The sequence below is a fragment of the Ursus arctos genome, unplaced genomic scaffold (assembly GCF_023065955.2).
Source record: "Ursus arctos isolate Adak ecotype North America unplaced genomic scaffold, UrsArc2.0 scaffold_32, whole genome shotgun sequence".
Taxonomy (NCBI): domain Eukaryota; kingdom Metazoa; phylum Chordata; class Mammalia; order Carnivora; family Ursidae; genus Ursus; species Ursus arctos.
In genome coordinates this window covers 26,538,321-26,564,572 of record NW_026623008.1, presented here as the reverse complement: position 1 = coordinate 26,564,572, position 26,252 = coordinate 26,538,321, and the positions used below count along the sequence as shown (strand labels likewise).

Genomic DNA, 26,252 nt, shown 5'->3' with positions numbered 1-26,252 from the left:
GGGTGGGTAACCAGAGGCCAGATCACGCAGGGCTTTTAGGCTATGGGAGGAGCTTGGACTTTGACCTTTTGTTAGTAGAGGACCACTGACAGATTGTTCACAAAGGAAATGACCCAATCAGATAGTCATTTTGGGAAAATTCAGTCTGGTGGCTAGTAGGGCGGACAGGGGAAGGGGTTAAAAGTAAAAGCAGTAGGAACAGTTTCCTTAACTTCACATAGAGTAAGTTTTCCATGAGAAAACGGGGGTAGATCTCAACTTTGGGGTGCCAGCAATGTAGGACTCCTGCTTCCTGCAGTAGTGTAGGGGACAATCTCTGCCCTTAATTCCTCTACTTTCTGGACTAAGAACAATGGGAATGAAAACAGTTTTAGATTCAAGATGCTGGTGGAGACCTGAGCTGGAGCAGAGACTTTTCACTTAGGACATGAGTGGAGCTGGACAAAGACTGATGGAGGAAGAGGAGCCTGAACAGGGACTCTAGGGTGAGGAGGGAGGTGGTTGAGTCATAGTAAAGGGCAAGGAAAGTAGGTGCCCAGGTGCGTTGGAGATGAAGAGCTGGGAGGAGCCTGACTTTCTCCTGAAGAATGAGGGCAGCTCCTCTGCCTCACTATTATTTTAGGTCCCGAGCACATCTTCCTCCACATCCATTTGTTTTATTCTGTTGGTGCCAGTAATGGCCTGCTTCTTTCTGTTACCTTTCTACTTCCCTTTCCCCATTGCTTCCAGCCTTACGGAACTACTATAAAAGCAGGTGCAAACTTACATCTTCTCTCCCTCCACAGTTTTTTTTTTAAGATTTTATTTATTTATCTGAGAGTGAGAGAGCGAGCATAAGTGGGCAGGGGGAGGGAGAGAGAAAGAGGAAGAAGCAGACCCTCCACCGAGCAGGGATCCTGACGCAGGGCTTGATCCCAGGACCCTGGGATCATGACCCAAGCCAAAGGCAGATGCTTAATGACTGACCCACCCAGGCGCCCCTCTCCCTACACTTTTGTTTGTCACGTAAACATACCATCCTTTGGAGCTTCATTTTTGCTACTAATAATGCTAGGGACTCGGAATGAAAAGGTCTCCTTCCAGTTCTTCTGTTCCCTTCTAGGGAAGGAAAAACCGTATCTAGATGCTAACCCCAGAACTACTAAAATACGATTCAAATGCATTTTAGAAAAGAACCAAACTTGGAGTGTTATGGACATTTTATATGGAAGAGAAGGCACTTGAAAATATCCAGCATCCCTCAACCCCAAAGGAATCGTTTCTCTTTATAAGTGTCAGCTCTCTTAAAACAGCCCACTATGGTATGATATCTTAAACTGAGGCATTAGGTGACGGTGCCAGGTAGCAGCTAGCTGAGGGAGAAAGGAGGAAGAAATTCTGAGCTACTGTAGCAATGGGGAAGTGGGGAGAGGCCCTTTTACCGTTGGACCACGGAACTTACTGCTCTCAGTATATATATTCCCCTTTGTATACAAGCTGGGCGTGTGGTATAGAGACCACCTGTAAGTAGGATAACAGTTTCACCCACAGACTTTTCCAGTCCTTCTGCTGAGTTACATCACTGACTAGATGGTATCATTTTATTTCCTTTTTTTAAAATGGACCTTGCCCATTTAAGATTGCTAATTAATAGTGAAATGTTCAAAATAGGGAAATTTTTAAAAAGAGGCTGGAATCAATGAAAAATTAAGCCATTGAATGACTGATAATTATGGTGTTGGTTCTACCAGTTTAATACATTTTTTTAAGAATTGCATACATTTATCTGAAACTAGTAATACATTATATGGTAATTGGAATTTAAATTTTTAAAAAATGAGAAAAAAAGAATTTTATACATTTAGAAACTTCAATTATAACTTTCTACCCTAAAATGATTTTTGAAGTATATTGAGGAAGAACAGTTGCAACGTTTCATTAGTTTGGGTTAAGTTATGTGAATATGAATTTGACATAGGTATTAGTAGCAAAGGAGTTTTTGGTGTCTTTGGGTGTTTTTTTTCCCCCTGCAACATTGTTGAGCTTAAAACCCTAGCTTATGATTCTTAACTGGAATCTTAAAGGAAAGAGTTTAAGCATGGCAAACTGACATACTGGTTGGCGTTTGGATCTAGAACTGGAAGCCTTGAAACAGCGTTTCTGGAAGCATGCTAACCCAGCGGTCAAGCCCAGGGCTGGTCAGAAGGTGAATGTGAACATCATAGTGAAAGGCTTGGACACCGACGGAAGGGAGGAGCTGAAGGCAGATGTGGTGCCTGTGACTTTGGCAGCCGAGAAGCTGGATGCAACAAGCCGCACAAAGCCAGGTATTTGAATTCATGTTTTTGTTTGTTTGATTGCTTTATGCCTTGTGCTCTGGCAGCTCTTTATGGCTGCTGAAGACCCTGTAGTGAAAAGTTCTAGAATCTCTTTCCTTGGACACTTTGGAGATTGGATAGCAGTACCTGTGACATGATTCACAGGTAGCGTTGCTTAGATGTGTGGGGTGGGTAAGATGACTTTATTTCCAATTGTCTTTGCCTTATTATAAAAAAATAAATAAATAAATAGAGGTGCGTGGCTGGCTTAGTCGGAAGAGCCTGCATGCAACCCTTGATCTTGGGGTTGTGAGTCTGAGTCCCCCCTGGGGCGTAGAGATTACTTAAATAAATAAAAAGCTTTAAAAACAAATACATTAATTAAAAAATAAAAAACTATAAATATCCATTGTAGAAAACACAAAGAATAAAGAAAAAGGTTCTACGATCCTCTTTCAAAGACGCATAAAACTATATTGTGTATCCTTCTTTTTTTTTAAAGATTTTATTTATTTGTTTATTTTAGAGAAAGCACGGGCCTGAGTGGGGGGAGGGGCAGAGAGAAAGAGAGGGAGAGAGAGAATCTCAAGCAGACATCCTGGTGAGCACAGAGCCCCACGGGGGGCTTGATCTCACGACCCTGACATTATGACCTGAGTCAAAATCAAGAGTGCATCGCTTAACCGTCTGAGCCGCCCAGGTGTCCCTCTTGTGTATCCTTTTAATCTCTCTTTGCATGTATGTATGTGTATGTGTTTAGAAACAAACAATAATGTGATCATACTATGCATTCTGATTTCTACTCTGCTTTTTTTTTTTTTAAGATTTTATTTATTTATTTCAGAGACAGCGAGAGAGGGAACACAAGCAGGGGGAGTGGGAGAGGGAGAAGCAGGCTTCCCGCTGAGCAGGGAGCCCAATGCGGGGCTCGATCCCAGGACTCTGGGATCACAAACTGAGCTGAAGGCAGACGCTTAACGACTGAGCCACCCAGGCGCCCCTACTCTGCTTTTTTGTTTTAACAAGTCTGCTGTCCCCACTTCCACTTTAAAAAGTACAATTAATATATCACATTGAAAAAAATTAAGACACTGAGGAAAATGTATGAAATGGAAAATTAGCTTCCTAAAGGCAGCTCTTGACAATTTCTTGTGTGTGTTAGAGAGAAAATTCATATTCACACACCAGTGTGTGTGTGTGTGTGTGTGTGTGTGTGTGTGTGTGTGTACCCGCCCAAGAAAGAAAGAGAGGCATTTGATACTTACTGTCTGCCAGGCACTGCTCTAGGTGCTTTACCGTAAATAACATCAGTATCCTTATTTTACATATGAGGAAAATGATACACAAAGTATTTAAACAACCTGCTCAAGTTTACACAGCCCGTGAGTAGTAGAACCAGCAGCCTAATCTCCAGACCTCTTAACTTCAGAGCTCAGATGCACATTATATTGTTTTTGAGGGTTTTTTAAATAGCTGCATAGTATTCCATTGCGTGACTATACCATGGTTTGTTTAACCGTACTTCTTTTAATGGATATCTTGTTTATTCCAATTTTTGGCATTTCACACGATGTTGCACCCCAATGTCAGGTATATGTTGGTGTATCTGGATGCAGAATTCCTTACAGCGGAATCATTGAGTCAAATTTGGATATATATCAGCCCATTGTCCTTCCAAATAGTTGCACCAATTACATGCTAAATCACAGTGTGGAGGAGTTCCTGTTTCCTCTTGTTAACAAGGGATATTATCAAGCCTTCTGATTTTTGCCAAATGTCAAAAATGGTATCTCTTATTTTGATTTATATCTCTTTAATTAGAAATGAGGTGAGGGGTGCCTGTCTGACTCAGGCGGTGGAGCATGGGACCCTTGATCTTGGGTTTGTGAGTTCAAGCCCCATGTCGGGTATAGAGATTACTTAAAAATAAAATCTTAAGGGGCGCCTGGGTGGCTCAGTCATTAAGCGTCTGCCTTTGGCTCAGGTCATAGTCCCAGGGTCCTGGGATCAAGCCCCGCATCGGGCTCCCTGCTCAGCGGGGAGCCTGCTTCTCCCTCTCCCACTCCCCCTGCTTGTGTTCCCTCTCTCGCTGTCTCTATTGCTCTGTCAAATAAATAAATAAAATATTAAAAAAGAGAGAGAAATGAGGTTAAGCATTATTTTTGTTTATTAACCACATATGTTCATTTTTTTCTTTGAACATACCCTTTGCCCATTTTACTCTTGGGTTGTTTATTTTCTTCTTTAATATTATCAAGGTTGTCCTTCATGGCTTCTGAGCCAGAGATTTCCAAAGTCCTACCCTTCCACCCTTTTTTTGCCCTCTTTAATAACTTTATAATCTCTGTGTAGTATATTATCCCAGGGTGTAGAACATCACTGTGGAAGTTCTCTTTTACACTTTAGTTCTTAATAATTCTTATTTGTTAAAATAACAAAAGCCTAGAGTACCAAGGTGTCTGATTTTCCTTTGGGGGTATGATATGACTAGAGCACTTCCGGAGTTGCCTAAAATGCACGCTTCCATGATTACAATGGGTAGTCGGTCATTACGGCTAAGGCATTTCTTCATTTTCTGTTCAGGTGAGAAGCTCCAGGTGCTGAAAGCCAAACTACGGGAAGCGATGAAACTCCGTAGGCTTGAGGAGCGCCAAAAGCGCCAGGCGTTATTTAAGTTAGATAATGAAGATGGATTTGAAGAAGAGGAAGAGGAGGAAGAAATGACAGATGAGTCGGAGGAAGATGGAGAAGAGGAGGAAGAGGGAGATTTAGCGGAAGAAGAGGAGGAAGGGCAAGATTTAGAGCAAGAAGAGGAGGAAGAAGGCAATCAGGAGGTTCTGACAATTATTTAATTTTGTTACTTGGTCAGGATGGATCAGGGAAATAGAAAATCAGATTTGAATAAGAGTAGAGTAAGCATGTTCAATTGTATAAGAGATTTTAGGGGCAGAGATACCGAAGTCCTAGTACATTCAGTTCTGTCAGCACCTTTGGCTACCTGCCGTTCACTGCCTCTAGCCTTGGCTTCTACCTGTTAGTCTGCTTATTGAAATATAAGGCTAAAACGTAAATGACTTTGTATTCATAGATGCTTTTATCTCTGTTGTTCATGTAGTTTTCTCTCTTCAGAATGAGCAGCAGTCTTAACCTTGGTCAGGTGGAGATCTGGAATAAGTTCTCAGGCAGGCTGAGACCTTCTGAGTTTGTTTCTTTCTTTGCTGGGGAGGGTATTTGTAAAAGGGCCTCCTGCCCTCGTTCCACAGTATTGTTTTCTGCCTGGGTAAGGTAGATGATGATAGGGTTTTGGGTATTTAGAAAAAGAAAGATATAAAATAAATAATAAATAATAACAATAATAATAATAAATAATAAAAAAGAAAAAGGAAAACTCCCTTGTTGGAACTCTGCAGTCACTGCAAGAATTGGTTCAGAGTTATCCCTGGGTAAAGAAAGAAGAAAGCGATGGCTGAACTGGGCAGCATGTCACAGCCTGTTTTTGGTCTGAGGCTACTAGTTGTCCTTCAATCTCGGGCTCATTATTTAACCTCTCATTGCCTCAATAAAATGATAATTCAGTCTTCTTTCACAATCTTGTAGCAAGTTGGGGAGGGTAAAAGGTAAAATAAATATAAAAGAGCTCTAGAAGCGTCAGGGATGTTATGTCACTGCTGATGGTTAGACCGAGCTTCCTGCAAGTTTACCTTTCCAGATCTAAGATGTGACCTGTAACCAAGCAGCCATATTTCAGGCTAACAGCATATTTGCTTTTAAATTTTTTGACTCTTTGTTTTTGGGTGGCGTGATTGGTGAAGATTGCAGAATTCCTTCTCAGTAGTGAAGAAATAGAAACCAAAGAGAAAGAAATGGATAAAGACAACAGTGATGGCAGTAGTGACATTGGCAAGTCAGTTGGCCTTCTCTCTGTCCCCAAGCCTCTGTCATCCGATTCTACCTTACTTCTATTTAAGGACAACTCTTCCAAGATGGGGTAAGTAATTCTCTCTAGGGAAAGATAAGATTCCCGTGGGTTTGCCCCTCTCATAAGAAGCAGAAACATGGGGTGCCTGGGTGGCTCAGTCAATTAAGCGTCTGACTCTTGATTTTTGCTCAGGTCGTGATCTCATGGGTCATGGGTTGGAGCCCTGCCCCTGGCTCTGGGCTCAGCGGGGAGTCTGCTTGGGATTCTTTCCCTCTTCCTCTCCTTCTGCCCCTCCCCTCACTCCTGTGTGCTCTGTGCACTCCCTTGCTCTCTCACTCTCTCTCTCAAACAAATCTTTGAAAAAAAGCAGAAACAAATAAATAATTTACCTTCTTATTTTGTAGTTACTTTCCTAGTGAAGAAAAATCAGAAACAGATGAAATCTCAGGCAAAAGGTCTAGCAAACTGGGTAAGTAGTGACTCTTATACAGAACTTGACTTTTCTTAGCTCCTCTAACTTTGGTACTTAAGGACTACAATTCCATAAGATTCCATTTTTTTTTAACTCTAGTAGAGTTTTCTCAGTCTTCCCTGTGGCAATGAAAGGAATTTATGAGTTAGAAAATCTTTCTGAAAGGAATTTACGAATTAGAAGTTTTTTCTTGGTTCTGTTTTTGAAAACTTACATTCAGTTCCTTACAGTTGACCATGGACATATAATAGGTCCTCAGTAGTGTGTGTTGATTAAGTGAACTGTGAAATATTTCTGTCACATGTAGATGAAAGTAAGATATATACGTGATTGGATAATGAGAGTGATCATAGGCATTAGGCAGGGTGAGAGAAGGGAACTTTCAGATGTCACTTAGCTCAGTGATAAATCCTGATCGTATAATGCCATCTTAGTACTATAATTTACCTTCAACTTCATGTTTGAGAACATATAACCTGAGAGGTTTGCCTGTGAATGTTACCTGACAGTTTCATTCTCAATTCTTTTTCCTAAACAGATCCACCTGATTTCTGGAATCATGCACTTAAAAGTTATTTGTCTTTCTTTAGATGAAGATGATTCATGCTCATTGCTAACAAAGGAGAGCAGCCACAATAGCAGCTTTGAGCTGATTGGCTCCACGATTCCATCCTATCAGCCTTGCAACAGACAGACAGGCCGTGGGACCAGCTTTTTCCCTACGGCAGGAGGATTCAGGTCTCCTTCCCCTGGGCTATTTCGAGCCAGTTTGGTTAGCTCAGCTTCTAAGGTAAGATGGTAATGGTTTTCTGATCTCCCCCTCCTTTTACTTCCCACACTGCTAAATTGTGTCCAAGCCAACCAGCTCCCACCACATCATGTATGTTCAGTTTAAAGAAACCACCCCCTTGTGTATTAAAAACAAGCCTCATCCAGTGTCCTTACTTTCTTGAAGACATTTTTCTTTCTTCTTCTCTTGGCTATGCATTGTCCTCCTCAACTACAATTGCCTGAGAGTAGATAAAATCCTGTAAATAGCAACTTCTGTTGTTGTCATGACAGTGAATGACAATTATAAAATGTTTTGTTTTTGTTTGGTTTTGTTTTGGTGCCAGAGTTCAGGAAAGCTGTCTGAGCCTTCACTTCCCATAGAGGATTCCCAGGATCTGTATAACGCCTCCCCAGAGCCTAAGACACTTTTCCTAGGAGCCGGAGACTTCCAGTTCTGTTTAGAAGATGACACTCAGAGCCAACTGTTGGATGCAGATGGGTAGGTAGTTTTATGTTTCTGTGGGTGGGATGGTGCTGGGTACTGCTTAATTTTGTTTAAAAATAAAGTGAGCTTCTGTCGCTCCATCTGTGCTTTCTCTTCTGAGAAAGAGAAGGTGTACAGACCATTAGTATTACATTCTGCAAGTTTGAACAAAAGCTCTCCAGAAAATAAAACGTAAATATTCCTTGCTGGCATTCCGATCCTTCGATCTCTGCTTTAGTTGAAATGCACAGCTCTTGTAAGGGCATTGAATTATCTGTCCTGCTGTGTTAGGCTTGTTGTGTGGGATTGAGGATGGACAGATCCGTGGCACATTACATGGATATAACACCGAGTTCTACTCTGGCACTGTCTGAAACCAAAAATTATCCTTTACTCCTTTACCTTTCAAATAGCATTTATTCTTTTATTAAATTCCCTCCCTCTTTAGATTATCATAGGCTACAGTTTGAATCCTTGGTCTTCTGGTTTGGGATTCAGCTTTTTTTTTTTTTTTTTTTTTTAAGATTTTATTTATTTATTTGAGAGAGAGCATGAGCGGGGGGAGGGGCAGAGGGAGAGGGAGAAGCGGACTCCCCGCCAAGCAGGGAGCCTGACTCGGGGTTCGATCCCAGGACTCCAAGATCATGACCTGAGGCAAAGGCAGATGCCTAACCGACTGAGCTGCCCAGGCACCCCTGGAATTCAGCTTTTTTTTTTTTTTTTTTTAAGTTTTTATTTATTTATTTGACAGAGATAGCCAGCGAGAGAGGGAACACAAGCAGGGGGAGTGGGAGAGGAAGAAGCAGGCTCATAGCGGAGGAGCCTGATGTGGGGCTCGATCCCATAACGCCGGGATCACACCCTGAGCTGAAGGCAGGTGCTCAACCGCTGTGCCACCCAGGCGCCCCTGGAATTCAGCTTTTAAGTTTGATTTTACAAACATCAAATTTTTTTTACCCACAGGGTGCCTGGGTGGCTCAGTCAGTTAAACGTCCGACTCTTGATTTTGGCTCAGGTCATGATCTCAGGGTTGTGAGATCGAGCCCTGCCTTGGGCTCTGCTCTGGGTATGGAGCCTACCTAAGATTCTCTCTCAACTTCTCCCTCTGCCCCTCCCCCCATCTTCTTAAAAAAAAAATCCTCTTTAAAATTTTTTAGCCTCTACTTTATTTTTCCCCTAGACAGTTTCTTATATTTTTTATTGTGCTTGTAGGTTCTTAAATGTTAGAAACCACAGGAATCAATACCCAGCTTTGAAGCCTGGATTGCCCTTGGCCAGTATGGATGAGAATGCCATGGATGCCAACATGGATGAGCTGTTGGATCTGTGTACCGGAAAGTTCACCTCTCAAGCTGAAAAAACCCTGCCCAGGAAGAACGACAAGAAAGAGAACCTGGAGGAACTTCTGAATCTTTGTTCCGGAAAATTCACTTCTCAGGGTAAATATCCAACAGAGAGTATCAGGCTCATCACAGCCAAATATCTTAAGTCAGTGTCCTTGAAGCCTGTTGCCCTTGGGTGAAAAGTTCACAGGAAACAGGGCTGTGATGGATTCTTGTGTGTAGGTTGAATTCTTAGCTTCATGACATTTAGAGCCCTTACTTTCTTAAGGTGGTAAAATGTCAGCTTAAGCTTCGGCTTTTGTCATGCAATTTCTCATTTATGGTGAATATGCGTGCAAAGCTTAGAAGCGTGTTGGTGTGTAGTAAATTTCATATAAATGTCTGCTTATTTCCACCTGTGTGTTTCCCTCTCGCCGATGCTAGGATGTCAGCTCTGTGGGAGCTGGGATTTGTGTTTTGTTCACTACTGTGTCCCTGGTGCCTGGCACATAGGAAGCACCAAATAAGAGTTTGTTGAATGGATGGATGGTGAGCTCTTTTTGGCAAGCTTACCTTAGAACTGTATTGAGCTGGGGAGAGAGGACAAGGCTGTTATTTCTTGGTGACAAATCTTTTTCTTTGTTGTGATACAGATGCCTCTACTCTGGCTCCATCAGAGTTAAATAAGCAGGAGAAGGAGAGCAGCTTGGGGGACCCCATGGAAGAAGCACTTGCTCTTTGCTCAGGTTCTTTCCCCACAGACAGGTGAGTCTCAGCGATTGGAGGGAACGTAGGAAGGCCCAGTCTTCTGATAAAATCCTGAGGTCAGCAATAACGAACCATCGTAGGGGCTTCATGTCCTGTCTGAGAGTCTTGCAAGTACATTTGAGTCTCGTTTACAAAGTAAGGAAATTACAATGCTTTCCTTTAGTTGGTGGAGAACAGGGTTAAAGAACGCAAGAATATGGAGTGCCTGGGTGACTCAGTCAGTTAAGCGTCTGACTTGGGCTCTGGTCATGATCTCAGGGTCCTGGGATTGAGCCCCGTGACTGGCCCCGGGTTGGGCTCCCTGCTCAGCAGGGAGTCTGCTTCTCCCTCTCCCTCCACCCTTCCCCCCACTCATGCTTTCTCTCTCTCTCAAATAAATAAATAATGTCTTAAAAAAAATAAAAAAACAAACATGGGGCACCTGGGTGGCTCAGTCGTTAAGGGTCTGCCTTCAGCTCAGGTCATAATCCCAGGGTCCTGGGATCGAGCCCCTCATTGGGCTCCCTGCTCAGCGGGAAGCCTGCTTCTCCCTCTCCCACTCCCCCTGCTTGTGTTCCCTCTCTCGCTGTGTCTTTCTCTGTCAAATAAATAAAATCTTTAAAAAAAAACAAAAACAAAAACAGCAAGAGTAGAGACCTAGAGCGAAAGCTGGGGGCAGACAGTGCAGACCACTGGGCACTGCTCATTCCTCTGGCTCTGATCCACTGTTGTACCAGGGCTGCAGTTAGGCCTGTGTGTGCCTCCTTGAGTAGGCCAGGATCCCATCTAAACAGCCATCCTACAGCAGCTCCCCATTCCAGGGGGCCTGACGGAGTTCCAGACCAGTGTTGTCTCCTGGGACATCGTTGCAGCAGCCACATTTATTTCTTTTATTTTTTATTAAAAAAAAATTTTTTTTAAACTTATTTACTTGAAAGAGAGAGACAACAAGCGGGGAGGAAGGGCAGAGGGAGAGGGAGAAGCAGGCTCCCCGCTGAGCAGGGAGCCTGATGTGGGGCTCGATCCCAGGACCCTGGGATCATGACCTGGGCTGAAGGCAGCCACTTAACCCACTGAGCCACCCAGGTGCCCCAGCAGCCACGTTTATTGGTGCTGGGGCTGCCACGATCAGTGTGGCTGGTTCAGGGGCTGACACTGGAACAGTGTTTGCAGCTTGATCATTGACTGTGCCAGGAGCCCATCTCTCAAGCAGCTCTTCTCCTGTGCCATTCTGGGCTTTGCGCTGTCTGAGAATATGGGGCTCTTCTGTGTGATGGTCGCCTTCCTCATTGTCTTTGCCGTGTGAGACTCCATGGGAGTCACCTTCCTGTCCCTGCTGCTTCGACTTCAGGCCATGGCTGGTGCTAGAAGTGTGCTAAGCTTTACCATTAAACAGGACATTTCTCTTTAAAAAAAAAAAAAGGTAAGAATAAGCACATGAAAGTGTTCGATACTAATAATTAGGGAAATGCAAATCACAACCACAATAAGATACTACCTCACACCCATTAGGATGGCTACTATTAAAAAAAAAAAAGCCCACAAAACAACAAGTGTTTGTGAGGATATGGAGAAATTGGAACCCTTCTCCACTGCTGGTGGGAATATAAAATGTTGAAGCTTCAGTGGAAATCAGAATGGTAGTGTCTCAAAAAATTAAAAATAGAATATGATCCAGCAATTCCACTTTCAAGTATATTCACAAAAGAAGTGGCAACAGGGTCTCAGATATTTGTACACCCATGTTCATAGTAGCATTATTCATAATAACCAAAAGGTGGGAAGCATCCCAAGTGGAGAAATAACATGTGGTGGACACACACACACACACACACACACACACACACACACACCCTGGATTATTCAGCCTCAAAAGGGAAAAAAATTCTGACACACGTGGCAACGTGGATGAACCTTGAGGACATTATGCTAGGTGACATAAGCCAGTCCCCAAAATACAAGTACTGTAGGATTCCACTTAGTTGAGGTACTGAGAGCAGTCAAATTCATAGAGACGGAAGGTAGGATGGTTGCCCAGGAGCTGAGGGGAGGGAAGAGTGGAGAATTGTTGTTTAAAGGGTACAACGTTTTGGGGCGCCTGGGTGGCTCAGTCAGTTAAGCATCTGACTCTTGCTTTTGGTGCAGGTTGCGATCTCAGGGCCTTGAGATCAAACCCCGCGTCGGGCTCGGCTCTGGGCATTGTGCTTATGTGATTTTTTTTCCCCTAGGCAAAGCACTTTATTAACTTTTAAACCATTAACTTGTATCAAAGTTTCAAACTTTATTCCCAGGCTTCTTCAGCTTCATTAGCTGCAAAGAATAAATTGTGTCTAAGCAAAACCTGGAAAGAGCTGCAGTGTCCAAGGGGCTTGGGCTGAAACATATTAGAGATCTGGATTTTGTCAGATCCATGAACAAAATTTTAAAAAGCGGTCATAATATAAAATAGCAGCTCCCAGTCACTTCTTCAAGTTTTATCTTCTTTAGAAGTTGACTCAGTTCAGTTTGCTTCACTCCTGGAAGCTTCATCACAGTTCTCCCCAAGATCTGGAACTTCATCGTCCTCCTCCTCTCTGGTAGCAAGCGGTGCTTTTCCATCCCCAGATGGTGTGGGCAGAGCTTCAGCCAGTCTTCCTCAACCAGTCAGACTGTCTACACCAAGTTGGTTTAAGATCCTGGGGCGCACTGCTGTCAGCTGCTCTGTCCCAGCGCGGCCTGTAATGGTGCAAGTGTTCGCTGCCAGCGAGGCATGCACTTGGGGTTGTTCAAGTGGATCGCTGTTCCTTGGTGTGTGAACGTAGTCACTTCTTCACTACCGGAGATGTTGTTTCCCACTCACTTCTTTAAGGAGAACCGAAGTTTTTAGTCATCTGCTGTAGCCGTTCTATGAACCTCCTCCTCTCAGCGAGCAGTCCCTTTCCCACCAATGTGCACGTGTGCATACAGTTTGGCGAGTTTCTCCTGGTTCCTGGTCATTTCTTTCATCTTGTTGGAGCGGAAATAGGACCGCGCGGGGGAACAGGGTTGGCGCTCAAGGGGGTCTCGGGCAGACCAGCTGAGATTAGGTGCCTTATGTTAGGTGTATTTTATCACAAACAATTTTTTTTTAAAGGCAAGGTATCTTGTTTCCTGTTTCTTGAAGAGATTGTTGGTGCCAATAAAATAGTTTCAATTCCTAAGTTGGCTGAATCCTTGTAGTTTGTTTTCAACAACATATTTATTGGTTTCTTGATCTGCACTGTAGGGAAGAAGAAGGTGAGGAGGAGGAATTTGGAGACTTCCGGCTTGTCCCAAATGATGATGAGTTTGATAGCGATGAGGTGAGTTTGAAGCAGAGTAATCCTATCTGAAGGCCAGGTGGTGTTGCCGCCGTCTGCCTTCTTCCTCATCTGAGTTGTTGAGAATTCTACGTTTGGCGTGTTTTCCGAAGCCATTTCCTAGAAAGAGATGTTTGGGCAGAAGTTTATAAATCCTGTTTTAGTTGCGGACACGTTTTGTTCTGCTTAACTTGGTGTGTGATACTCTGATTTTTCAGGATGAAGGCAGGAACTCTGCTAACGAAGATGTGGCCCTGCAAGACCGTGAAGATGACGATGAGGAAGAGCTCCTGCAGCAGTCTGAGAAGCTGAGAAGGCAAATGTAGGTGTTACGTCCACTCCTTCCATCGCTAGAGAAAGTTCTCCTGACGGGTGAATTGTAGCTTGCTACCGGTTTCCCTAAGTCCGCTGGTTCGGTTGCTGTTTGTGGTTAACACAGACAAGTAAACCCCATTCACATGACGTCTCTTGAGTGTTCAGAGATGGTTAGGGACTCCTGTAAGTGAGTTCTATACCATATCTCTAGTTCCTTCGGCTGTTTCTCACATGACATCGCTTCCCAACTCCTCATGTCCTGGCTATTCTCTTTATCCTCAGGTGTGGCCCGACTCCGGCTGTAGGTAGTGGTACAACCACACGCTTGTTCTGGATGCATACTACTTATAAAGTAACCAAGGATCGTAAGAGCTGAGTCACTGTAGGTCCTGAGGACTCAGTAGACAAGGAAAATTGCTTGTCTAGGAATAGGGTCTTTTTTCCTATGAATTACTGTCATTTCAGGTTTTCCTCATCCTAGTCTTGGGCATATGACCTCCCGTTCATTTTTTTTAATGTTTTGTTGTTCTGCTTATGAAAGTAAGCCATTTATTTTAGAATATTTAAAAGAAAACAGAAAGCTACAAATAAAAAGTCATCTGTGTTCACCGTCCAAATATTTAATGAACATGTGGATGGTAGACTGCTCCATAACCATTTTTATGCAATAATTTTCATATAGTTGAGATCTGTGCAGGTTTGTTGTTTTTTTTTTTTTTGGTATGTACACTTTTGTGTCTTCCTTTTTTCTCACTTAGGATATCCATAAACATTTTCCCATGATGTTAAAAGTTTTATAAAGACCATTTTATTTTATTTTATTTTTTTTAAGATTTCATTTATTTGAGAGAGAGCATGAAGGGGGGAGGGTCAGAGGGAGAAGCAGACTCCCCGCTGAGCAGGGAGCCCGATGCGGGACTTGATCCTCAGACTCCAGGGTCATGACCTGAGCTGACGACAGTCGCTTAACCAACTGAGCCACCCAGGTGCCCTATAAAGACCATTTTACGAGGTATTCAGTATTATATTGTACGTGGATGACTTTTGGAATTCACATGTTAGAATACCATACTGATCCCTGCTAGCTCCGTATTATTGTCTCTAGCCCATCATTCCATTCTAGTAAGATCAGGTTGGGGTTTTAATTTGTCAGTTGTCAAATTAACTATCTCTTGCAGCTTTGGGTCATCTATAGATTTTTCTAAGGTAGTGGTTCTTAAACCTTATTTAACTGCAGAGTCCTTTGTCCAAATGAAATCTTAGAAAGAACGATGGCTGAACGTTGAAGTGCTCCAAGTGGGTAAATGGGAAGATTAGAGAACTCAGTAGGTGGTAGCCCTCAAAGGAATTCCCCAGGAACCCTAAGATTTAGAGGAATTCAGCTCTAAAAAAAATAATGCAAGTCTTTGATAAAAATTAGCCTTCAGAAAGCCATCAAACTTCTGCCACTCATGACCATAGATGTCAGGACTTTGAACCCAAAGTGACAGCAGATTTGTTCTCAGTAGGAACTGAGGTCACGAAACTAACTAGTAGTGGTTTTACTTACCAGTAACTCTGAGCCTCAGTCATGACTCTAACTTGGGGGTCAAAGATCTGGTGGCTGTAAGAGATCCCAGGCTATTACCACACTGTCTCTGTCTCCCAACACTGGTGAGCTTAAATACAGAGCAGGATAACCTGGACCTGCCGGCAGGTATGTCCCAAATGTGGAGAGGAGATTGGGAGTTCTGGCTTAAAAGAACTTTATCGGATCCAGGCTCTGCTACCTCCTAGCTGTGTGGCTTTGGGTAATTTATTTACTTTCTCGGTCTCAGTTCATCCAGCTGTAAATTGAAGGGAATAATAGTCCTCCCCCCTGAGCTAATGCCACGATGCCTGCAAAGCACAGTTATCGGCATACAGTGTGTATTACATGATAGACTTTAAGTATCTTCAATATGTATTATTAAAATTTAAGTGGCTCTATGTTCTGCTTTTCTCACTGCATCCATAGTGTGTGTGTGTGTTTGTATTCATTGTTGCATTTCTAATCTTCAAAATTCTTTTCTAGGAGGTTGAAGAAATACCTGGAGGATGAGGCAGAGGTGTCGGGGAGTGACGTGGGAAGTGAGGATGAGTATGACGGGGAAGAACTTGACGAATATGAACAGGACGAAATTGACGAAGTACTTCCTTCCGATGAGGAGCTGCAGAATCAAATCAAGAAAATACACATGTCAGTATCCCAACAGGCCCTCCTGCGTGGTGGGATGTTTCTACGACCAGCCAGAGTGGTCCCGTTTTGAACGCTGTGTTTTTCCTGCAGGAAAACGATGTTGGATGATGATAAGCGACAGCTACGTTTGTACCAGGAGAGGTACCTCGCTGACGGGGATCTGCACAGCGACGGTCCTGGCCGAACGAGGAAATTCCGATGGAAAAACATAGGTATCTTGGTCATTGCTTTCAGAAACAAACGGTACAGCCTCCGTGTTTGTCCACTTTAAGATGGCGAGTGGAAATCAAAACCACAGCAGGCTGTTGAGGACCTGGCTATAACCGTGACTTGCGTTAGTGACTGGGGAAAGCTTGTGTCACCGTCTGATGAACGATGCGTTCCTCGTGTCTGTCCGGGCACCTTCTCCTGGGAGACTGCAGAATGCTGATGGCCTTGACTCTTTGCTTTAGATGATGCTTCCCAGATGGACTTGTTCCACCGAGACTCAGATGAGGATCAGATGGAAGAGCAGCTTGACGAGACCGAAGCCCGTTGGAGGAAGGAGCGAATTGAACGAGAGCAGTGGCTTCGGGACCAGGTAGAAAATCTGCAACAAAGTCCTCTGTTCTGTCCCTAGTTTAGGAGGAGGAGAGGACCCACTCACCTCACTTGTCAGGGTAGTTTCAAAATCTTGGGCAACTTATTGCTGTCCCTTTTCCTCCTTGAATTTTCTTTTGTGCTTTGAGATGACCATGAGCAGTTCGGTTCATGTTTGTTTCTCCAATATCTTTTTTTTCTTTTTGGTCTATAGCAACAAAGGTTGCAAAAAGGAAAACAAATGATATCCCAGGTGCCTTAGCTTCACAGTCCAGGCTATGCTAACTATTCGGGGGTGCGGTAGACTTCTGTTAATGCTGATTTTTATTTCTAGGCACAGCAGGGGAAAATGGCAGCTGAAGAAGAAGACATTGGGGAAGACAGTCAGTTTATGATGCTAGCCAAGAAAGTTACAGCCAAAGCACTACAGAAAAACGGTGAGCTCTTAGTCCTCCTCCGGGTCCAGCCCCCTGGATTGTTCGTGCTGGAGCCTTGGAAGTGGCTCCAGCCTTAGGGACTATTGCGGATAACATTGTCTTAAAGAGGGCCCTCCGAGATGGGAAAGGACAGTGTTCTTGGATCTTAGACTATTGGGCAGTGGACATTGTACTTGTGAGGATATGTAGCTGGTTTGACTTTATTGTCTAAGGCAGCTCAGAGTAGGAATTCTGGCTTCTTTATTTAGTTGCCCAGGATTGTGTCAGAGCTTGACTTCGAAGCCAGATATATCTAATTCCAGAATGAGGCTCTTGAAACTATTCTTTACTCTTACCACGCTTGTTTTTGCTTATACTGTTAACTGTTTGTCCATGTTCAAGTTGATTGTCTGTCTTCCTGCCGCTCCTTACTATAGTTTCAAGGCACCATTATAGAACAATTCGAGTTCTTAAGCTTTATTTTTTTTAAGATTTTTATTTATTCACTTGACAGAGAGGGAGAGAGAGGGAGCACAAGCAAGGGGAGCGGCAGAGGGAAGGGGAGAAGCAGGTACACCACTGAGCAGGGAGCCCAACTTGGGGCTCAATCCCAGGACCCTGGGATTATGACCTGAGCCAAAGGCAGACGCTTAACTGACTGAGCCACCCAGGCGCCCCTCGAGTTATTGGTTCAGTTACAGGCTTCTTAGCTTGTTTAGATTTAAAGGTAGTTCTACCCAGCTTTGCCCAGAATAAGCCTCTCTGTCTTATCGTTTCAGCCAATCGCATTGTGGTTATTCAAGAACCAAAGTCTTTACTCAGAAATCCTTTTGAAGCCATCAGGCCGGAAAGTGCCCATCAGGTTGGTTGGGGACTTGGTTAGCCTGATGTCATGATCTGCAAGGTTCTCTAGGCCCAGGTCAGGCTGAGGGAGTACTCGTCGTTAAGGGAGGAGGAGGCTGCAGGAAATGAAAGTGGGTGTCGAAGGGGTCTGCTCTTTGTCTTCTACTTGAGCAGGGTAGAAATATGTCCCCTCGAGACCTGCGGAGTCAGGGCGGGGCTGACTTCTCATTCTGCCCTTGGCACTTGGGATCTGATGCTAATCGACTCTTCTCTCTTCAGTTGAAGACGGGCTCACTGCTAAACCAGCCCAAAGCTGTGCTTCAGAAACTGGCTACCCTCTCTGACCTGAACCCCAGTGCACCCCGAAATTTAAGAAACTTTGTCTTCCATACACTTTCTCCTGTTAAGGCCGAGGCAGCGAAGGAATTGCCTAAGCCTCAGGTAGGGAATTTGAGGACTGATTTGGTGACTCTCCGCGGCAAGATTTGTTTGTTTGTTCGTTCGTAAATAAAATATGTAGATATTTCTGGCTTAAAGGCTTACACTGCCGGTGTTAATCTTAAAGTACAAGAGGACTGCTACCCCCCAAAGCTAGGTAATCAGCTTTGAAACTTTCCTGGAAAGTTTATATTTCTCTTTTCCCTAAAAGTCCATGATTTAACTACGTGTTCCTTAAGAGCTAATTTAAGATAAGTACTCGTATGAGGGTTGAGCTGGTCCTGACTCTCTCTCTGCTCTCTAGGTAAGGAGAAGGGCTGCATCTTTAATGACATCCCCCTCACCTAAGCGCCTCAAAACAGATGACAGCACTTCAGGATTGAAGCAAAGCATCTTCAGATACTTGGAAAGCTAACATCATCAGGGGTGCTGGCACCTGTGTTGAGACTGCTTTGAGAAGTTTCTGGTGTTGAAGATCGGAACCGATGTTCACGTGGACTATCTCCCCTCCCCTCCACTCCACTTTATAATCAGTGCATTAAGATTACGGACAGAGATTCCAGTTCTTCCCCCTGCACCGCTCTGGGCGGCTTTTTCCTTCCCTAGTATTATCTGCTGGGTTGACCACTAATCTTAATTCTGCAGTGTTTACAACATTAACTCATGCATGCTTGGGTGAAGGCTCACTTCCTCCATTATGTATTTAATATTTTATCCTAGCAGCCTCCTGGGTTGAGAGCTCTTTGTGAAAGGGGTGGTTGGAGGAGGAGGAGGAACAAATGTGGCATTACGGAAAATTCCAGAAAACAGGGAATGTCGATACCAGAAGGAATCCTTCACACCCTAGGATGTACCCCACAGTGACCTGGACTCAGTGAAAGAGAGCCTTCTTGGAGGACCTCAGAACCAACAGATGGGCTGTTATGTTTGTCTCGCCCCTTCTGTTTTCTTGTATGCGTCTTCCCAAAAGCCTCAACTTGCTGCTTAACCTTTGCTTCCCTTATAGTAAGGACTCAAATCGGTACCCAAGTCAGAAGGACGTTGGCCCTAATTTTCTTGACTACGAGGCTGAAGATAAAGGGTTACACACACCCGGTGTCTGTCCATATTACGTATCTAATGGGGCTGAGAGAGCTCTCTCCAGGAACTAAATTCTCAACATGAAACAATGTTGCTCAAGGACCTCCCTTCTCATCCTGACAAAAAGATGTATAACCATTCTTTATTGCATTCAACTGGGTTTATTCATTGCCCTGCGCAGTCAGAGGACAACTTCATTGCTTATTTAGAGAGAAGACCACTATCGAGTTTATAATCAAAATATTGTTGAAGAGAATTGCCCCCCATTCCCAGTTTTCCCTGAACAATCATGAGGCTCTCAGAATTCTAGACAGATTTTCCCCCCCTCAGCACTGAGTGTCACTGCTGCTTTGGAAAAACATTCCAAGTGAATACTGTGGTTTCACTGTCAGGAGCTAGACTCGAGAGATTGGATGGATTGTGCCAGTTCGTTACGGGCAGATGGGGAACACCAGTTTGCTGGAGTTAGGGTGTAGGTTTTCTCCAGTTGTTTCTAATACACAAGATGCTGACTTTGAATTTGTATATTTGTAATCTTGTAATGGGGAAAGTGTATATAAAGATGTTTTAATATGTATGTAGCGTTTCAATAAATCTCAATGCCCGAAGGCAGGGTTTGCCGTCCAGATCGGGTGCTCATTCTTCAGTCAGTGCCTGTCTGATGTTCAGAAGCACGGTTTTCAGGCTGCCTCCCTGTCCCTCTCTGCTCTGCTGAATCGATCACATTAACTCCCCAAGTGCCTTTGGTTCAGTGCAAGTGAGAAGAGCTTACATCAATGGTACCTGGTATAGCTCTTTGATTGGCAGCCTTGGGTCTAAGGTGAGGGCCAATGCCCCTCCCTCTGAGCCCTCTAAACAGGGCCCCAGGCAGGCAGCCTTGGCCACGCAAAAGAGAGCTGGGAAGGAGGGCGAGATATTTCTCCCCTCTTGCTTTCCCAGATCCTTTTTGCGGGGAGAGAAGAAGAGGGTTGGAATTGACCACTGAGGATAAGAAAAGCAGTGCAAAAGATATCCAGGGACCCAAAGTTTTCTGTCCTAGGCTCTGGAAAGAAAGCACTCTTGGGAGAAAGCGAAGTTGGGTCTTCTGCTCTGGGTCACTTTTTCCCATGCGGGTATGCTGTCTTAGGGCAAGGGAAGCCTCAACCTTGCTAACAGGATTGAAGTGGAGAGTTGCCTCCTGACCCAGAGGCCTGTGCCCCAACATTGAGCCATCAGCTTCAGTGATGTTTTAGTGAAACAGGCGCCAGGGCCTGCTGCTATAGCTCTCTGCTGGGACTCCCAGCCTGGAACTTACACCTGGAGGGGTAAGAGCCCTGCGTCTGTGAGAGAGATAGGCTCAGTGTCTGTCCTTCCACCTCCTGGTTCCACACCGTGGGGAAGGGACACGCAGTATTGACTTCATGCGAACGGGTCTCTGATCTCACTGATTCAGTCCACCGTTGTACAGACTGTTCTAGGGCCTCTTGCCTAGAGCGTCAGGTTCTGTTCACCAAAGCGCATGAGGACAAGCTTCTCAGCTCCCTTGCAATCCCTCATCTCAACTGCTTCTCCACAAACTGTACCCTTCGAGAATTTCTAATGGTTCAGACTGGACAGTTTTGGTCTTTATGTCCTGTACTTGTTCAATAACTCATGGGGCTTCCTGTCTTAAGACTTGTTCACCTAAGAATAGGGGAGCGTATTTCTGGGAGGGGTGTCATGATATCTGATCATGTCATACTTGAGACGGTATTCTATCTTCTACCTTGTATTCTATTCCTTTTTTCTTTTTTCATAAATGTTTTATTTTAAAGTAATCTCTATACCCACTATGGGGCTCGAACTTACAACCCTGAGGTCAGGAGTTGCACGCTCTACGGACTGAGCCAGCCAGGGCCCCTCTCCTCACTCCTTGACGTGCGGCCTGGAATGTAGTGTTGCCTAGTAAAGGCTGAATGAATAATACCACACCTTTCAGAGCCTCCACGTATGGCTATAAAATGAGGCTCGTCATTCATGCCTGTCTCAGAGCTGCTGTGAGGCTTAAGGTGGAAAATGAACGTGAATGCATTATGTCAAGTGCTATTCTGCAAACCTAAGAAATCGCCACTGTCACAACTGTATCACGTTTTGTGGACAACTCCTTAACAGGCCCGTTGTCTCATAAGCATCTCAAATGTGTGATCTTAAAAAGCATCTTAAAAATGTGATCTTCCCCGGGACACCTAGCTGGTGCAGTCAGTGGAGCGAGCGACTCTTGATCTTCGGGCTGTGAATTCAAGCCTCACGTTGGGCCCAGAGCTCACTTTAAAAAAAAAAAGTATACGATCTTCCTTCCTTCTAAAAACCTGCTCTTCCTCCAATGTTTCTCATTTCAGGAAAAAGTACCTCATATACCCAGTCGTTCAGGCTGGAAACCTGAAGGCATAATTTTTTCTTAAGTTATGAAGATTTTATTTCATTTCCTCATTCCTTCAAATCTGAGGCAAAAAGATTTTCTTTTTTGTTGTAATCGACATATAATGTTATATTAGTTTTTGGCGTACATTATAACGATTTGATATTTGTACATATTGGGAAATGATCACCGCGGTAAGTCTGGTTTATTAGCATCTATGACAACACATGGTTACTTATGCTTTTTTTTTTCTAGTGATAAGAATTTTATGATCTAGGGGCGCCTGGGTGGCACAGCGGTTGAGCGTCTGCCTTCGGCTCAGGGCGTGATCCCGGCGTTCTGGGATCGAGCCCCACATCGGGCTCCTCCGCTATGAGCCTGCTTCTTTCTCTCCCACTCCCCCTGCTTGTGTTCCCTCTCTCGCTGGCTGTCTCTATCTCTGTCAAGTAAATAAATAAAATCTTTAAAAAAAAAAAAGAGAAGAATTTTATGATCTACTCTGCTGGCAACTTTGTGGTATGCGATACCATATTATTAACTATAGTCACCATGCTATATATTACATCCCATGACTTAATTTATAAGACCATCTTTATTTAATATTCATTTTTCTTTTTATTTTAAGTGGGCCCCAGGCCCAATGTGGAGCCCAGTGCAGGGCTTGAACTCACAACCCTGAGATCAAGACTGGAGCTGAGATCAAGAGTTAGATGCTTAACCAACTGAGCCTCCCAGGTGCCCCAAAGATTTTATTGTTAAGTAATCTCTACACCCAACGTGGGGCTTGAATTCACATCCTTGAGATCAAGAGTTGCGTGCTACACTGACTGAGCCAGCACGCGCCCCTGTAAGGGCATCCTTGACACCTCCTTCCTTACTTCCACGATCAAACACTCTCTGGGACCTGTTAGTTCAACTTCCACATTGCATCTTGACTCCACTGCCTCAGAGCTCCATAGCCAGTGCCCTAATCCAAGCTTCCATGACTTCCTGCCAGCGGACTGCGGCAGCCTCCTGACCTCTCCTCTCCTATTTTAGCTTGCCTTCCATTTAATCTATGCACAGCAGCCAGAGGGTGACCTTTTTATAAACATAAATTGAAGGATGCCATTCCCTCATTTAAAACCTTTTGGTGTCTTGGGCGCCTGGGTGGCTCAGTCGGTTAAGCATCTGCCTTCGGCTCAGGTCATGATCCCAGAGTCCTGGGATGGAGCCCCTCATTGGGCTCTGGCTGGGTAGGGAGCCTGCTTCTCCCTCTCCCTCTGCTGCTCCCCTGTTTGTGCTTGTTCTCTCTCTGTCAAATAAATAAAATCTTAAAAAAAAACTCTCTCCTTCCTCTTCTTTATTGTTTCCGTTGTGCTCAGAACGGAGCTCAAACTTCATGGCCTACAAGGCCGTCCAACGCTGCCTCCCAGCCTCCTGTCCACTCTCCTTCCACATTACACTTAACCTCCGGGCCTTCCGAAGTGTTCTTCCCTTTTCCTGGCATGCCCTTCTCTCACCCTCCTTTTTTGTCTCACTCTAGTATATAATCCTCCAGATGTTAGTTTAGATTGAACTTCCAAGAAGCCTTCCATTACCACCCCTTTCTTAATCAGCTCACCTATGTTAGTTTCCTTTTCTTTTTCATCTTTTACCACATTTTAAAAAAAAAGATTTTATTTATTTATTTGAGAGAGAGAGAGAGCACAGAGAGATTGGGAGAAGCAGACCCCCGATGAGCAGGGAGCCCGGTGCAGGGCTTGATCCCAGGATTCTGAGATAGTGACCTGAGCCCAAGGCAGGTGCTTAACCAACTGAGCCACCCAGACACCCCCTTTCATCACAATTTGCCTCCTTAATGTTTGTGTAGTTCTGTCTTCCCCATTAGACTAAATTTTGTAAAAGCAGAGACCATATCTGTTTTGTTTAAAAATATGTAATGAAAGGGGCTCCTGGCTGGCTCAGCCCGTAGACCGTGTGACTCTTGATCTTGGGGTTGTGAGTTTGAGCCCGACGTTGGGTATAGAAATTGCTTAAAAATAAAATCTTTTTTAAAATGTTAAAAAAAAAAAAAAAAAGCATAGGTAACAGTGTACGCGGCGCATAGAATCATTCAATAAATACGTCCTTGCTCAGGAAGAGCTGGAAGAGCTAACGGTCAGAAGCTCGGAGCTGAACTGCTTACGAGGAAGCTTTCTAGTGGGGAGAGTGCGGAGACAGTCGCTGCGTGAAGCCTTACGTCCTTGTTCTGCAACGTCCTAGTGGCATGACCTTGAAGAAGTCATTCTCTGAACTTTTATCCTCATCTGGAAAACGAGGCCCGAGTGAGATGACTTGGTTTAGCTCACAGGGTGGTGGTTGGGATCCGAGGCACAAATTGATCTGAAAGGATGGCACACACGGACGGGGCCGCGTAACGCCCACGAGCCTGCTGCTGAGGATGGGCCCAGGCCTCGTTAGGGTCTGGCTGAGCGGGGAGGAGAAGCCGAGCCTTGCCAGAGCCAGCGGCCCATGGCCCGCGGGCCGGCTCTGTGCTGGGTCCTGCGGGCGTGGCTGGGATGGACGCTGACCGTGGACCTGGACGCTCGCGGCCAGCCGAGGGAATCGGCGTGGCTTTGCGGACGGCTGGTGTCACCTCACTTGTACCTTCTGAGACCCGGGAGCCAGAGCGCTAGCCCCGGTAGGCGTACTGTCTGTCGGCGCTATTCGCTTCCTTCCCGTCCCCTCTTTCTGTCCTCTCTTCTCTCACCTTCGAGGTTTTCATTTTCAGTGTATTGATCCAGTTCTTCCCTGTGGTGGGCTACATAATGGGAAAGGGGGTTTGAAGCAACCACAGCCTCAGGGTGTTCGGAGGAAGCTCTGGGGCTGAACGCCTGGGTTCCCTTCATTGTAGAAAGCACCACAGTCTGGTATTCTCGCTGGCTGGTGGGCTCGGCGTGTGGGGGTGCAGGGCGGCTCCCAGCTCAGGGCTGGGGAACCCCAGGGCCCAGTCTAAGGGGTGGAAAGTGCTAGGGCAGGGTTGGGAGTGAGTCGTGGTGTATGTTTTTCGGCCCCTGTCTCTCCCAGAGACTGATGGAAAAAAGCTGACTGCCCACCCCTCTCTTTGTTTGTCTTGTCTAATTTAACTTATGTTATTTATCAAAAAGACAGGTTATTTGGAAAACCAGATGGACCCAGGCAAAAATCATCTGGGTTTTCCAAACGTGAAAAATTAGGTTCTGGGGGCCCAGGAGGAAAGGCGTGTGTGCGTGTGTGTGCGTGTGTGTGCGTGTGTGTGCATGTGTGTGTGTGTGTGTGTGTGTGTGTGGTTGGGAGGGGGTGAAGAATATTGAGGGTACTTTATGTCTCTCTGTAGTCAGACCCAGAAATTTCTCCATGACATCCAAGCTTCCCCCGCCCCCGACACACATACACACCTTTTTTCCTTCAAGTTCTTTATGACTGGAATCCAAATGAGAAAACTAAAATCTTTATGTTGGTGGCTGGGAGTGCTGGGACACTTAATGGGCCAAAGATGAGAACGGGTCAGGCCTATAATGGAACAGCAGCTGACAGCTTTCTCTCTCTCTCCAGCCCTCACCTCCTACGAAGTCGGGTTAGCGAGAGGTACAGGGTACAGAGAGGTTTTTGGAGCAGAAACGTCCACCTCTTGTCCCTTCAAGGTTCTCCCCAAATGATCATGCAGATAGGGAAGTTAGACATTAGACGTCGAACTCACCCTTTCATGACTTTCTAAGGATCAGATGGCCAAAGAGCCCCAGGGATGAGGAGAGGTCTCTCCTCTAAATAGCCAGGGAAGGAGCTAGCTCTGTAGCTACAACCAGGAATTTTTATTTATATTTTTAAAGACTTTATTTGTCAGAGAGAGAGAGCACACAAGCAGGGGGAGCGGCGGGCAGAGGGAGAAGCAGGCTCCCCGCTGAGCAAGGAGCCTGATAGGGGAAATCAATCCCAGGACCCCGGATCATGACCTGAGCCGAAGGCAGACGCTTAACCAACTGAGCCACCCGGGTGTCCCACAACCAGGAATTTTTAAAGCCCGTGCTTCTGTGACCTCCAAGCAGCAACACTGTTAGAAAGGAATTCAAGCCAGAAGCCACGGAGGCACAACTCTCGGCTGTGATCGAGGAAATACCCTGGCTAAAGGCAGAGAAAGAACCAGCTCTCTACATACATGCACACACAGAACACAGCGACACCCCTTTGTGGCCCGAAGGACCTTAGACAGAAGCAATAGCACTTGTCCCATTGTGTCATTTTTAAAAGTGTCATTGCACGGTGAAAGGCACTTAATAACTTGTGAATTATCTGAGTACTGGCGCACTGTCGTGAGGATTAAATAAGAAAAACATTGTTACAGGGGCGCCTGGGTGGCACAGCGGTTAAGCGTCTGCCTTCGGCTCAGGGCGTGATCCCGGCGTTATGGGATCGAGCCCCACAGCAGGCTCCCAGCAGAGCCTTCCTCTCCCACTCCCCTTGCTTGTGTTCCCTCTCTCGCTGGCTGTCTCTCTCTCTCTGTCAAATAAATAAATAAAATCTTAAATTAAAAAAAAAGAAAGAAAAAGAAAAACATTGGTAAAGTGTCTCCCTCCAGGCCTGGCACACAGTAAACCCCAATAAGTGTTTGTTGAATGGATGGACCCACGAGTTCGAGCACGAAGTCTCCTGGGACCAT

At 44.9% G+C, this 26,252-nt stretch overlaps 1 protein-coding gene and 1 pseudogene across 1 annotated transcript in view; one reads left to right on the top strand and one right to left on the bottom strand.

Moving 5' to 3' along the window:
* The window catches only part of CLSPN (claspin), a 30,350-nt gene extending 10,514 nt beyond the window's left edge, over window positions 1-19,836 (top strand). Inside the window, exons 9-25 of the mRNA XM_044390536.3 lie at window positions 2,115-2,306; window positions 4,881-5,131; window positions 6,110-6,285; window positions 6,621-6,685; window positions 7,279-7,478; window positions 7,804-7,958; window positions 9,156-9,382; window positions 9,919-10,030; window positions 13,257-13,332; window positions 13,548-13,651; window positions 15,698-15,862; window positions 15,953-16,074; window positions 16,315-16,442; window positions 16,776-16,878; window positions 17,637-17,719; window positions 17,980-18,141; window positions 18,443-19,836. Of these exons, the coding sequence (XP_044246471.3) occupies window positions 2,115-2,306; window positions 4,881-5,131; window positions 6,110-6,285; window positions 6,621-6,685; window positions 7,279-7,478; window positions 7,804-7,958; window positions 9,156-9,382; window positions 9,919-10,030; window positions 13,257-13,332; window positions 13,548-13,651; window positions 15,698-15,862; window positions 15,953-16,074; window positions 16,315-16,442; window positions 16,776-16,878; window positions 17,637-17,719; window positions 17,980-18,141; window positions 18,443-18,553 (2,432 nt within the window). The 3' untranslated portion in view covers window positions 18,554-19,836. The remainder of the gene's footprint in view (window positions 1-2,114; window positions 2,307-4,880; window positions 5,132-6,109; window positions 6,286-6,620; window positions 6,686-7,278; window positions 7,479-7,803; window positions 7,959-9,155; window positions 9,383-9,918; window positions 10,031-13,256; window positions 13,333-13,547; window positions 13,652-15,697; window positions 15,863-15,952; window positions 16,075-16,314; window positions 16,443-16,775; window positions 16,879-17,636; window positions 17,720-17,979; window positions 18,142-18,442) is intronic.
* On the bottom strand, window positions 12,513-12,997 carry LOC113268301 (transcription factor BTF3-like; annotated as a pseudogene).
* Window positions 19,837-26,252: the final 6,416 nt, after the last annotated feature.